This window comes from Hemiscyllium ocellatum, chromosome 24 (assembly GCF_020745735.1).
Source record: "Hemiscyllium ocellatum isolate sHemOce1 chromosome 24, sHemOce1.pat.X.cur, whole genome shotgun sequence".
Lineage (NCBI taxonomy): Eukaryota > Metazoa > Chordata > Chondrichthyes > Orectolobiformes > Hemiscylliidae > Hemiscyllium > Hemiscyllium ocellatum.
In genome coordinates this window covers 24,474,802-24,487,120 of record NC_083424.1, presented here as the reverse complement: position 1 = coordinate 24,487,120, position 12,319 = coordinate 24,474,802, and the positions used below count along the sequence as shown (strand labels likewise).

The 12,319-nt window shown below is 38.0% G+C and overlaps 1 protein-coding gene across 4 annotated transcripts in view; it reads left to right on the top strand.

Annotated features, from left to right (window-relative positions):
• The window catches only part of emid1 (EMI domain containing 1), a 350,684-nt gene that overhangs the window by 282,019 nt on the left and 56,346 nt on the right, over window positions 1–12,319 (top strand). For all 4 annotated transcript variants that reach the window (XM_060843592.1, XM_060843590.1, XM_060843594.1 and 1 more), the window contains exon 8: window positions 1,744–1,908. In XM_060843592.1, the coding sequence (XP_060699575.1) occupies window positions 1,744–1,908 (165 nt within the window). The remainder of the gene's footprint in view (window positions 1–1,743; window positions 1,909–12,319) is intronic.

Below are 12,319 nucleotides of genomic sequence, written 5' to 3'. Positions count from 1 at the left end.
AAGTGGAATTATGTCAGTCAAGAAAAATGAATGTTAATAAGTGGAAATTGACTTTCCACGTTCTTTTCTCTTTTAGAAATTTGTGCCACATTGGCCTTTTAATATAGTGCTAAAACTTCCTGCTGTTATAAGTATCATTTGCTGCATGTGATGTATAGGTAACAGCAGAATAGATTCAATTGGTTAGCAACTCCTTAATACTGGAAAAATTGTTTCTCATTGTTATAGTCAAGTTGGCTTTTTCAATAACGTCAGTATGTAGAAAGGCTCGACCTTATTACATTTATCCTGAAGGTAAAGTAGTGTGTGTATGCCTAATTGGAGAAAATTGTGTGTTGCTATTAAAAAGATCCATCACGCTTGATGAAGCTTCTCATCAAATCTGGAGAATGTTAGATCTGTGAACAATTAGAAACTCTTTCTTCAGAACATTACATGCCTGCCGGTGGAGTGGAGGCTGTGCAAGATATCTGAAGCACTTGCTGAAATGCGAAGCACATGATCAAGTTTGAACGCCTGAAGATTAATTCTGTTCGAAAGCCATGCATAAGCTGGCCCTGAAATACTATGGGCATTCTCCCAATTTCCGACTGTAATTTCATTGTGTGATTGGCAGAATCCCCGGAGAAAGAAGTTGGCTGCTCAGACCATTTCTCAAGGAGATGCACTGATCTCCCAGCAGGGGTTCAGAAGAATAAGAGGCGAATTTCAGCCTAAAACTTTAATTTGTCTTCAAGTGCTTCAAATTTATCCTCCTTTTAAGCATTCCTAGCTTATGTCATAAGACAGATACTGGGTGCATTGCTTTCATTGCATTGTGGCATCCTTGGGACATCTTTAACTCTTTACAAAACAAATTATATAGAGCAAACATGACAGCTGATTTCTAATAGCATTGTTCAACAAATGAGTGCATAAATAAATAGGCAATCTATTTTTGCTAAAATTGAGGCATGTTTTGCTGGAATTTCTTGTCAGGGCAAATGCAAGAATGCCAAATTTCAACTGATCACAGCAATTTACACTACAGGAGGAAAGGATGTTGATTGTTCAGCCAAGGCACTGGCTCAAAGAAAGCAATGGGAAACTATCAGCTCCCCAAGCTCCTGGGTAATTCAAAAATAACACAAGGCTTAAACACATTCATTTTGTTTGCATAGAGTAAGTTTCTGTGCATGAATGTGTGGTGCTTCTATCAAGTGTAAATAAACTAGATGATGAGTTGGACTGGTTATCTTACATTGATATTTGGGTAGTTGCACAGTCAGAATTATTCCACAAGTGCTGCCCAATCACAGAACAAAATATAAATGTAGATGTTTTGCTTGGAGATTTGCAAGCCTGGGTGCTTGAGTATGATCTGCGCTCTGCTTTACATCTTGTTTTGAATTACCCAGGATTTTGGAAAGCCTGTTAGTCCTCCATTTCTTTCTCTGTAGCAATGCCTTAACCAATCAAAGTTGCCAAACAAACAATGTCCTTTTTCCCATGTTATAAATTTTGAAATAAGTTCGAATTTGCCATTCTTACATTTCTCCTGCTGTGCAGGGCAGAGAGCTTCAATGCCATGTTTTCTCTTTTCAGCAACATTCAAATGATGATTGGGTTGGCTTTGTAGAAGAAGTTCCAGTTTCTATAGGTGTAGGAAGCAGCTCATGGCTTCCTCAGGAGATATAATGAACTGGAGTTAGCCAGCCCTTTACAGTTTTCGACCTAAAGCAATTTATTGTATTGATTCATCAGGTTCGCCAGGACTTCTGGGTCCACCTGGAGCAGCAGGCCTTCCTGGTGGGAGAGGTTTACCAGGACCCCCAGGACCACCAGGACCACCAGGTCCTGCAGGACCTTCACGTGCTGACATTCCTTACCTAGGATCAGTTGACCTTGGATACACAGCAACCAACAATGGCAAGTATATGTTATTAGTCTTCATTGTAGTCACAGATTTTAGCTTCACATCCAACTTGAATATGCTGGCCTCTAAAGAATCAATATTTAATTTCCTTTGATTCATTTAAGATATAGTAAAACATTTTCTGAGTTTTACAAAAGTGTGAAAATCTGTCATAGTGATTTATGTATTCATTTTAGCCTAGTGACATCACCACTGACCATTGCCAATTCTATGCCTACTTATCCATATCATCCCCATGATCTTTGCAAATGACTTGTTTCCTCATTGACCTGTATTGCCAGTCCTATGAGATGTAGGTTTGATTTTTTTAAACTCAGTGGACATTAATCCTTAGTATAAAAACACAGAACTTCGGCAATCATTCAAAAAGTCTATATTGTCGGCTGTTGATGACAAGTCCTTGAGTATCTTTAAGACAGAAATAGAGACATTCTTGATTAGTAAGGGGATCAAGGGTTGTGGGGAGAAGGTAGGAGATTGGATTTGAGAAATGTGTCAGCCATGATTGAATGGTGGGGCAGACTCGATGGGCCAAATTGTCTAATTCTGCTCCTAAATTTTATGCTCTTATGATCCTGTGCTCAGCTACCGAAGCTCCATGGCCTTATATTGCTCCATGCCACTGAGTGCCAATGCATCTACTCTTTACTTTTCTCCATGCCAACTCACCTATTATCTCAAAAGGCTTCTGATAGGAAATATATTATGAGTCTATTGATGATGGCATTATTAAAAAGTGACCACACTCTAATTGACACAAAAGATATCTAAATTTATTGAAATTGGTCAACTAATTCCTCACGAAAATAAATATTTCACTTAAGTGCTCAATGACTTACCTCAAAACAAATTCATGTCAGTACTTAGTCTCTCATATCAACAAACATTTCCATTCAGTAAGTAGTTTCAGTTGTCCATCAGGAGGCACAGCATTGTGAAAGATTGGGAAAGCAGTAATGCAGCAGAGCTCCAATAATGCTTTCATGTGAACAGACACTCTGAAATGCCTCGCACCTTTTTCATTCCACAGTGAAATTGAGCAATTTGCTCATCCTAATGAGTTTGTGCACATTTTATGCACAAGCATGCCTTTTCACAATTTCAAAGAGTGCCTTACCTCTAACAAAAGTGTATTGGGACCAGATCCAAAGGGATATGTTACCTCTTCAAAGGGAGAAATATGAAACATTCATCCATCCCTCACATCTTTAACACTCCCATGCCACTCTGTGCAACCTTATACCCTTTACCCATGACCTATGTGCCTTCGTTCACCACTACTCTTTATCACTTCACCTACTACATCAATCCTTTGAGCATCCACAAGTGATCATGCACAAAAGTAATACAACTATATTCTTCTCCCAAATTCCTGTACTGGAGACAACACTGTTGAGAAAATTCACAAATACACATTTTGACACCTGTTGACACTTCTTGATGGGTTAATATCTGTTCATACTTCAAGATACCTCTTCACAAGTCTTGACAGATCACCCCTTGACAGGTTGGACAGATCCAAAGGGCTTATGCACCTTTTATGCTCAATATTCCCCACACTTAACAGCCCTATAGTGCACCTGCCCTCTCCCCCCCCCCACCTGCAAGGTATCCTGAAACCATATCTGCAGGGGTCCCTCATCTCTCCAGAGGGGTTATTTATCTATCCATTAGAAATGTGCAGAGAATGGATTTTCTGTGACCTGTTCATTTCTCCACATGCCAGATTCCAAATAACTGTGACTCCAAGATCCAGTAAAGGCATCTAGTCAATTCAGTTGTCAGTTGATTTTGGAAACCATGCATGTATGAACTGTGGCAACCCATCCCAATATCACCCCTCCCCCTCCCAAGAATCAGAAATGCCGGACTTGGATTCTGGACTTTTTCCAGAACTTTTGCTGCCACAGAGATACTCTATTGTGTGTAACAATGCTAGGCCCTCTCATGTTTTAAATTTCCCCTATAACCTTCAGCTCCAATAGTGAGAAAATTAGGGAGTGAACCATGAAGGTAGATATAACGCAGCCTGAACCACTGCATGTGCACCCATTGACGTGGGTAGGTTTTGTGATGTTTGGATCGACACTTGTTATGAATGAGATCAAACCCCCTCAAAACATTTTAAGAAGGCAGCCTAGATCCTAAGTTATTCTTATTTTTAAGGTAGATGTGAAGTGATTGTTCCAGATGTGATTCAACTGGTCAAATCACTTCACATTAAGTAAAACACAATTTATTTAAACACTACGGTTAAAATACAAACAAAAGAAAGAAATTTAGAATATCTCAACTATTAGAAAACCAAATAGTAGATACTGTACCTATTACCAATTTACTGTTCCGGTATAGTAACATCTCATAAACACATACCTTGGCCGAAAGGTAAATTCAAACACAGATTCTTATGTGCAGTTTCCCAAGCCAGGAGGAAACACCAAGAGAGATTTCAGAGAAACTCACAGTTAAGAATCATTTACTAAAGCTCCAACTCTTCTGGGTCCCAAATTCTTCTTGGACTGCTACAGCTAAAAAGGACTAAAAAGCCTGATCTGGGAGAACTGGCCCTCCTGTTCCATTGTTACAACTGATTAAAAAAAAATTGACATAGACCGGATCCAGTACACACTTTGGTACCTCTGCCTTTACATCCTCATTTCAATTAAACCCAGGACAAAATAACCTTTTTTCAAAGTGACAGCATTAATTAACTTATTTATTATTTTTATAATTAACATATTTAAATCAAGCTCCAAAGAGTATTCAACATTCAGTCACTAGCCTATCCTCTTGGCCATCAATTTGGCCAGTGCTAAGTGTGGGAATTTTTTTTAGCTGCATTCAGTTTTCTCTGCATGTCCCTCACCTTTCTCTAAATATTATGGCCGATGTAATTACCGTTCACCACTTGGTGTCAGAGAACATACACAATTTAACCTGAACATAATCTGCTGATTGGATGAAGACACTTCCTCCACCTCAACCAGTGACCTGGATCACAGCACAGCTAAGAATCTGGCTTTCATTTAATTCAGCAACAAATTATTTTTTGCTCAATGTTAATTGCACTGTTGCAACTGTGGCAATTACCTACTTAAGCACATAGCTCCTTTTATTCGAAGTTCAAATTTTCATAACTAATCGCAATAGTTTAATTCACAATCAGCTCAGATTTGTAATATGTGCCTTATTTTACTAATGTATCTAACATCTGACACTCTGGATGACTGGTTTCATAAATGCACCACTCAGTTTAATACAAAGTGATATGAAATAAAAAGAACATCTGATCCATTCCTGGGTCAGATAGGGATAATTGAGCTCAGCAAAGCTGATAAAACATCTGTTTTGTCTTGAATGTTTGTTCTTAATTATCGTGTGATATGATCTTGGTGCTTCCTGAACTGTGCTAATTGTACTCAGTCAGCAAGGAGTAAGCATCCCTCCCTTTTCTATGTATTCTGAGTAGTGTAACTTGTGTTCTTATCACTTAACAACATATTCTACTAATTTAAGTAATATTATTACTGAATCCCTGCCATTTCTTAAAATACCTAAAATCATGGTTTGGGTGTATCTGTTCCACTTCAAAGCAGCAAATTTTTTAATGAGAGAAAGAGAAAAACACTCATTTTGTTTTCTGTCTGACCTGAAGCCAGAGCTTTTGCAAACACCTGTTAGTCTGTAAGCTTCCTTCACTAAGCAACAATTAAAATCTGGCCCAGAACCTGCTTATCACAAGTACAAGAACAGAACAAGTAATATCTAACCATTATAACTATGTTCTGGAGCTTGAATGACCAATGAGTGATGCATTAGTTTGGGGTTAAGCTAGCAACTTAAAAAAAAATTGACTTATGTTAATTGATGATACTCCCCGAAATTAACTCAATTCCTTTCTCCTCTTCCTTCTCCTCATGATCATTATCTAGATAATGAAGGAAAGGCCTCATTCCACTTTCTTTCCCTCCCCCTTCTCCTCCATTGCCATGTCCTTCCTTTTTATTTATCCTTTGTATCCTATTGCTGTTTAAGTGACAATATACTGTTACCATTAAAAATTCGGCTTTCCATACTGTTTTCTGGTACAATAGTAAAATGATTTGAGCCAAGCTCAAATTTCTTGGTACTCCTGAGATGTGTAAGATGAAACTCATTTGTGTGTCATTTTAAAGTAATGGATGATTTAGGTACTCTGTATCTGAAAGATTAGAAAACAGTCCTGACGTGGTTTTGCTGGAATTCATATGGTTTCTATTATCTTTCCCCTTAATGTGAGTCCATTATCATGGGACAGAATGACTTTACTTAATGTGAGAAGACTAGTTAACATTGAACGATTCTTGGATCGTAATTAATGAAGTTGGCCATGTGGTAAAATGCTTTGTTGTATATGTTTAAATACAAAGTAAAAGTAGCTTTATCCATAAGGTTGCTTCCTTCCATCAGCCTGTGAGCAAGAAATGTTACTTCAGTTTTACAGGTGCATTCCCATTCTCTTATAATTTGGCAACAAACAATTCCTTCCTCTGCACAGCTTCAATTTGACCATAGATTTCACCTTCTCTAACTGCTGTAACTGGAGTAGAACCTTTTGCCAAGTCAATTTTGTAGAATTCTTTCACAACACAGCAACCCTCCCACCCATCCCATTCCCACTCTCCAAACGTAGAAACGTTATCCTCCGCCCTCTCTTCTTTCAGTCTCTGCACCAAGTAATTACATATCCTTGGCAATTTCAATTGAAACCTCACCTTCCCTCTCATTTGGCTAAAATCCTGTTGCAGTGTGAACCAGATATGCAGGGATTTTTCACTTTGCCTCACAATCTTTTTGACAGCGGACCAGAAAAACTTTAAGACCCAAGGCCAGATGTAAATCTTATAGCTGCTTTGTTTCATAGCTAGTGGCATACAAAGTAATGTTAAAATCAATTCAATTTAATTCAGTCACTACAATCTGTCTTCATTTAATCATACAATATCATAATGCCCTGTATTCGATAGAAGCAAATCCTCTTCTTACTACTCTCCTGCATTCTAATCTCCTGTGTCTGATTGAAAACTTGATCTTAAGCTTTCTGTTCCTACTTTGTTCATGATTTAAAAGGATTCCAAAGTGCCGCACAATATTTTCACTGTGCAGACAGGTCATTCAGCCCAACAGCTCAATGCCAATGTTTACCTTATCCAAGTTCTCCAAGCCACCTTCTCTAAATCCACCAACATATCAAAAGCAGTCATACCAGACTGGAAACATTAGCATTGTTTCTATGTCCATGAATGCTGCTAGACCTGTTCAGTTTCTTCAGCATTCTACATGTCCATCAATTCTTTCCTCCATCATGTACTTAAAAAACCTCTCCTTGAATTCATTCACCTCAACAAACCCTTGTGATCTCAAGTTCCACATTCCAAAGATAATTTTTCTGAATTTCCTATTTGATTCATTAGTCGTACTGTCGTACAGCACGGAATCAGATCCTTCAGTCCAACTCATCCGCACCAACCAGATATCCCATCTGACCTAGTCCCATTTGCCAGCATTTGACTCAGATCCCTCTAAACCCCTCCTATTCATATATCCATCCAGACGCCTTCTAAATGTTGTAATTCTACCAATCTCCACCACTTTTTCTAGCATCTCATTCCATACACATACCACCATTGCATGAAAGAGTTACCCCTTTGGTCCCTTTCAAATCTTTCCCCTCTCCCTTTAAACCTATGCCCTCTAGATTTTTGGATCTGATTTGGACTTTTTGTCCATGTGCAACAATGCTTGCTGAGTATCTGGGACAGAACCTCCCAATTACTGAGGCAGACTGTTTAATTGCTTTAAGTATAGTTGAGGAAATCACTTCAATGTCTAGCCGATTAGTTGGCACGTTGAGTTAACGGTTTCTTTCCAAGTGCTGTTTTTTAGAAAAAAAAATTGCGAGAAAGCTGTGTTTAAAAAAAAACAACATTTAAATATTCCCCAAATACTCTCTGTGGAAAACTGGTCAAATATGTGCAATATGATGCCAGGCTTTATGTGTAAAGGAGGTCAGTGTATGTTTCTTGTCTAGTAATTGGCTGCCAGAAATGTATACGGCAATGCTGATACGTGTCCATCAGAGTTTTAACAATAACAGCCTGTACAATGAGCCCATGATGTAAGCATGTATGTATGACTCTTGGAACTGACAAACTTTGGAATTTTTATAATTACACCTCACCCAGACAAAACATGCCTATTGCACACCCCTTGCATACATGCGATCAATTGCTACTTCATCTTGAAGCGTTATAGTGTGGTTATTTATCTTTGCAATAATTAACCAGTGCAATTTTTTTCAAAATTTTAAATTAAGTGGTTTATATTGGAATTGAAAAAGTTCATGTTCCTGCCAGTATGTTTGAAGTCAATTCTACTTATAAAAATCCACTGTTCAATGATGTACATGTGTCTTGAACACTTACTGTACTGAATTACTATGCTACATTTCCATTAACAACTATAACATCAGCTATTTACTAACAGTTCCTATGAAGTCTGGATACTCATCTTTATTGGATAGCTGTAGTACAGGTTGCAGCTTTAGTGTTGCTTGCCTAGTACTTTAACTGGCTTATTTATGAGGAAGTTAAAAATCACACAACACCAGGTTATAATCCAAGGGGTTTACTTGGAAGCACTAGCTTTCACAGCACTGCTCCTTCATCGGGTAGCTGTGGAACAGGATCATAAGATACAAAATTTATAGCAAAAGATGACAGTGTTGAGACAAAGGTAGAGTGATCTCCACATGCTGAGATTTGTGCATGGTACAAAGCGGTCGAAAAAGTTATAAATCTAAAATTTCAGATAATGGATAGGGCAAATTCCTGATCTTAAAGCATTTCCAGGTTTCAGTGGACCCCACCGCTAATCTCTTGGCAAACCACATTTGATATTGCACTTTTTTTTTGGAAAGAATATATTTTATTTATAAACACTATAAAATTAAATTATGTAACAGGCCAAATTTGACATGTCATTATCTTCTCACAAGATATAAGGCTGACAAGAAGTACACATTCTCTTTTCTCATTATGGCATTATGAGAGAGTATAGGCTTATTTCTCTCTGCAATATATTCAGTGCAATGTCAAGAGAATGAGAAAGAGGTTAAATCCTACTACTAAGCATGCAATTAACAACAAGCAGACAGCATGCAACTCAACCAAGTAGCCTAAGGCTCATCTAAAGTTGGGATTTGGGCCAATGTCAGTCACGGCTCCAAGGCAGCTTGCCTATTCCTTGTGGATCAAATTTGAGCCATTTCCCTCTCCCTGCACAGACCTCCAATTAAGTGAGAGAGGAAAATGGGAGGAGTGTTGACAGCACAAGCTGATCAGGAATGCTGTGGAACTGAGAGTGACATTGTTGCTCCTCTGGATTCATGTTGAAGTCTTACCTGGCTGTGTGTGGTGGCAGTGCAATGTTGGTTCATTTTCCAAGTGTAGGCAGAGTGTAAAAACAAGAAATTTTATCTGGAAAATAGGCAGGGGGACCAGCTTCTGCCCAGGTATGTTCCATTTTACATTCATCGTTTACTGCTGAATCAGTGAGTTGTCCAGAGCTGTTGTGCTTTTACTAACATTCAGCACAATTATAAATCTTCTGATGCCCTCTTGTGGTCACGTTGTGACTGAAACAAAAAATAATGCAGAGTATAGGGGCTGCATTGGTTTCACGTATTATAAAACAATTCCTATGTGTTACATATCTTTTGACTCACAAATATGTATCCTCATGTGTCATTAATAAAAACAAGATTCCAGTTCCCCAAAAGATTTGTTAAAAGGATGTGTTCTAATTGAGTCATATAGACCAGGTCCAATCCTGAGCCACATTGGTAGTCCACTTTCCTACTTCCTTTATCTCTATTTTTTAATTAGCAATCTAATTCCCTCTTAAAATACTTCATGAATACTTTGCAATTGAATAATTCATATTGTACCACACTTTATAAACATTAGTACAAGGACTATAAAGATTAATACTTGTTGACCCTAACTCTGGCCCCTCCAAAAGATGTTCGATTCTCAGTGCGAGAAAGCCTCACATAAGAACAACAGTCACTTGGAAAATAACACAAGCCAGCAAGCAAAGAGGGCATGTGTTCTAATCAGGTTATTACCTTTCTAGGATAACATAGATTAGAGCTATCTGATGAAGGAGCAGCACTCCGAAAGCTTGTGCTTCCAAATAAACCTTTCCAAATATAACCTGGCATTGAGTGATTTTTGTTTTTAAATGGGGGAAGCAGTGATGCAGTGATAATTATCCAGAACCCCAGGCTAATGTTTGAGGTTTAACTCCCACCAAGGCAGAGGTTAAAGTTTAAATGGAGTAAAAGTCTGGAATGAAAAGCTTATCTAATGTTAAGTACTGTCAGGTGTTTTTTTGCTGTAATCAGGTCCACGAACATCCTACAGGGAAGGAAGTCTGTCATCCTTACCTGGTCTAATCTACATGTGACTGCAGTCCTACAGCAACATAGTTAACTCTGAAATGGCCAAGCACACTACTCAGTACAAGGGCACTTGGGGCAGACAGTAAATGCTGGCCTAGCCAGGGGTGCCCATCTTCCTGGAACTCGAAAACAAAATAGCCATCCAGAGAGCTCCTAATGCTCAGGCCAGTCTTCACTTATATTATAAAGAATTTGTGTTGGATAATTTCTGTTTCTCCTCCACCAACAAATACCAGTTAGTCCTTTCCTGCTTTAAAGATAACTGGCAAAATACTCTCAGGGTCTGATTTTTAATTCTGAAAAATTATAATTGCCAGATATCCTGCATCTTTCTCACCTACTCAGTGATGTGAATTAAAACTTAAACCCATGAAAAAAGAGTGGGACTTCGATTAATGGATATCATAGGTGGTTGTAACTGTTGGGTGAGCAAGGTTAAAATCACCCCTAGATTGTATTTCTCAGTTTGCTGGTGCTTTGGATCGTGAAAACAAATTGCTGGCTGACAGCAAAATAACTTACAGTGATAAATATTTGGAAGTAGACTTGAGAAAAATTAGCACAGACATTATTTACATGAGATTCATTTGAATCAAGATTGCAGAAGTGTGGAACAGCAATAATCTCTTTCTCCTTTTAATACAACTTACTTTTGAAAGAAAACACAGGCAGGGAGAATGAGGTCTCCATGCTAGCTGTTGAAAGGAAGAAATTTGTAAATATGACTTTGGCAAGTTGCTATGCACAATTCTGGTCAGTGTGTGCAGTCCATTGATGAGTCTCCTGGGACAATTGAGGTTGCAGTCTCATAATCTGTACAGATTAAACAAAAGTGCATATCCTCATTAACTAATAATTTGGATTAAGTGTTATACATTGAAAACGGACAATATTCTGGTAAGCAAAATTTTCAGTAATATTCCTTTGTAAGCAAATTGAACTGAGAGCTTTAGTCCTTAGGAGAAGCAATAAAGCTTAAGGCATTACTTCAGAACTGTAGCAAAAAAATGGGATAATGCTGGCTCTTCTCAATAATTTTAAAAAAGGACAGCACAGCAGTTAGCAGTAGCTGAATTTGAGAAAGTAAAGTGAAGCTTTCTGTATAATGCCACTGTGAGAATAAAGGAATCCGACTTGCTATCATGGAGAGACTGCTGTTAGCCAAGCCTGTGGGTGGTAAGGTATTTGTGCCAAATAAGGCAGTTCAGCTGACACTCAGCTGTTCACAAAAGGTCCTGGCTATTGTATAGTAGCCAGTAGATTTAATTACATTTGAAGCTGATTAAACTAAACAGGAAGGAAATTGTTTTCCTCACCCTTCTCATTTATCATAAAAAGCTAGCTGAAAAACTCTTTTTAAAATCCCACAAGAAACAAAATTTGGCATTTATGAAGTTCCATTTTGCCAAACTGCTTCAGAAACTTGAGTGATATTGGACATTGTTGAAGACATGCCTTTATTTAGCTTCATAGCTCGGTTCTCACCATTTAGCATTGCTAGTGTGCGTAGCTAGCTTTCAGATTAGGAATTCTGAACCATATGCAGAGGCAACTGTGAGAGAGGCCATTCCAAATCAGTCTTGGTATGTATGTAAATGTGGAGGAGAATGCGATTTATGTGTTATTTTGTATGTCTGCCATCGATGGTAAAATTGACTACATTGCTTTCCTTCAAGTGTTGATGAATGCTGTCACTAAGTGCTATCAGTCTTTGTAGAATCTGGTAATTATTGGAACTTGCAATGAACAAAAAAAATCTGTAAATAACATGTCTCAACTCCCCCATTATTGAAAGGGTTTACTTATTTCAAGCTTTCTACTGAAACAAAATGTCAAGAATTAGTTAGTTAAATGCCAAATAGATGTGTATTTTACTGGTTTATTTAAATATTTTATTCCAA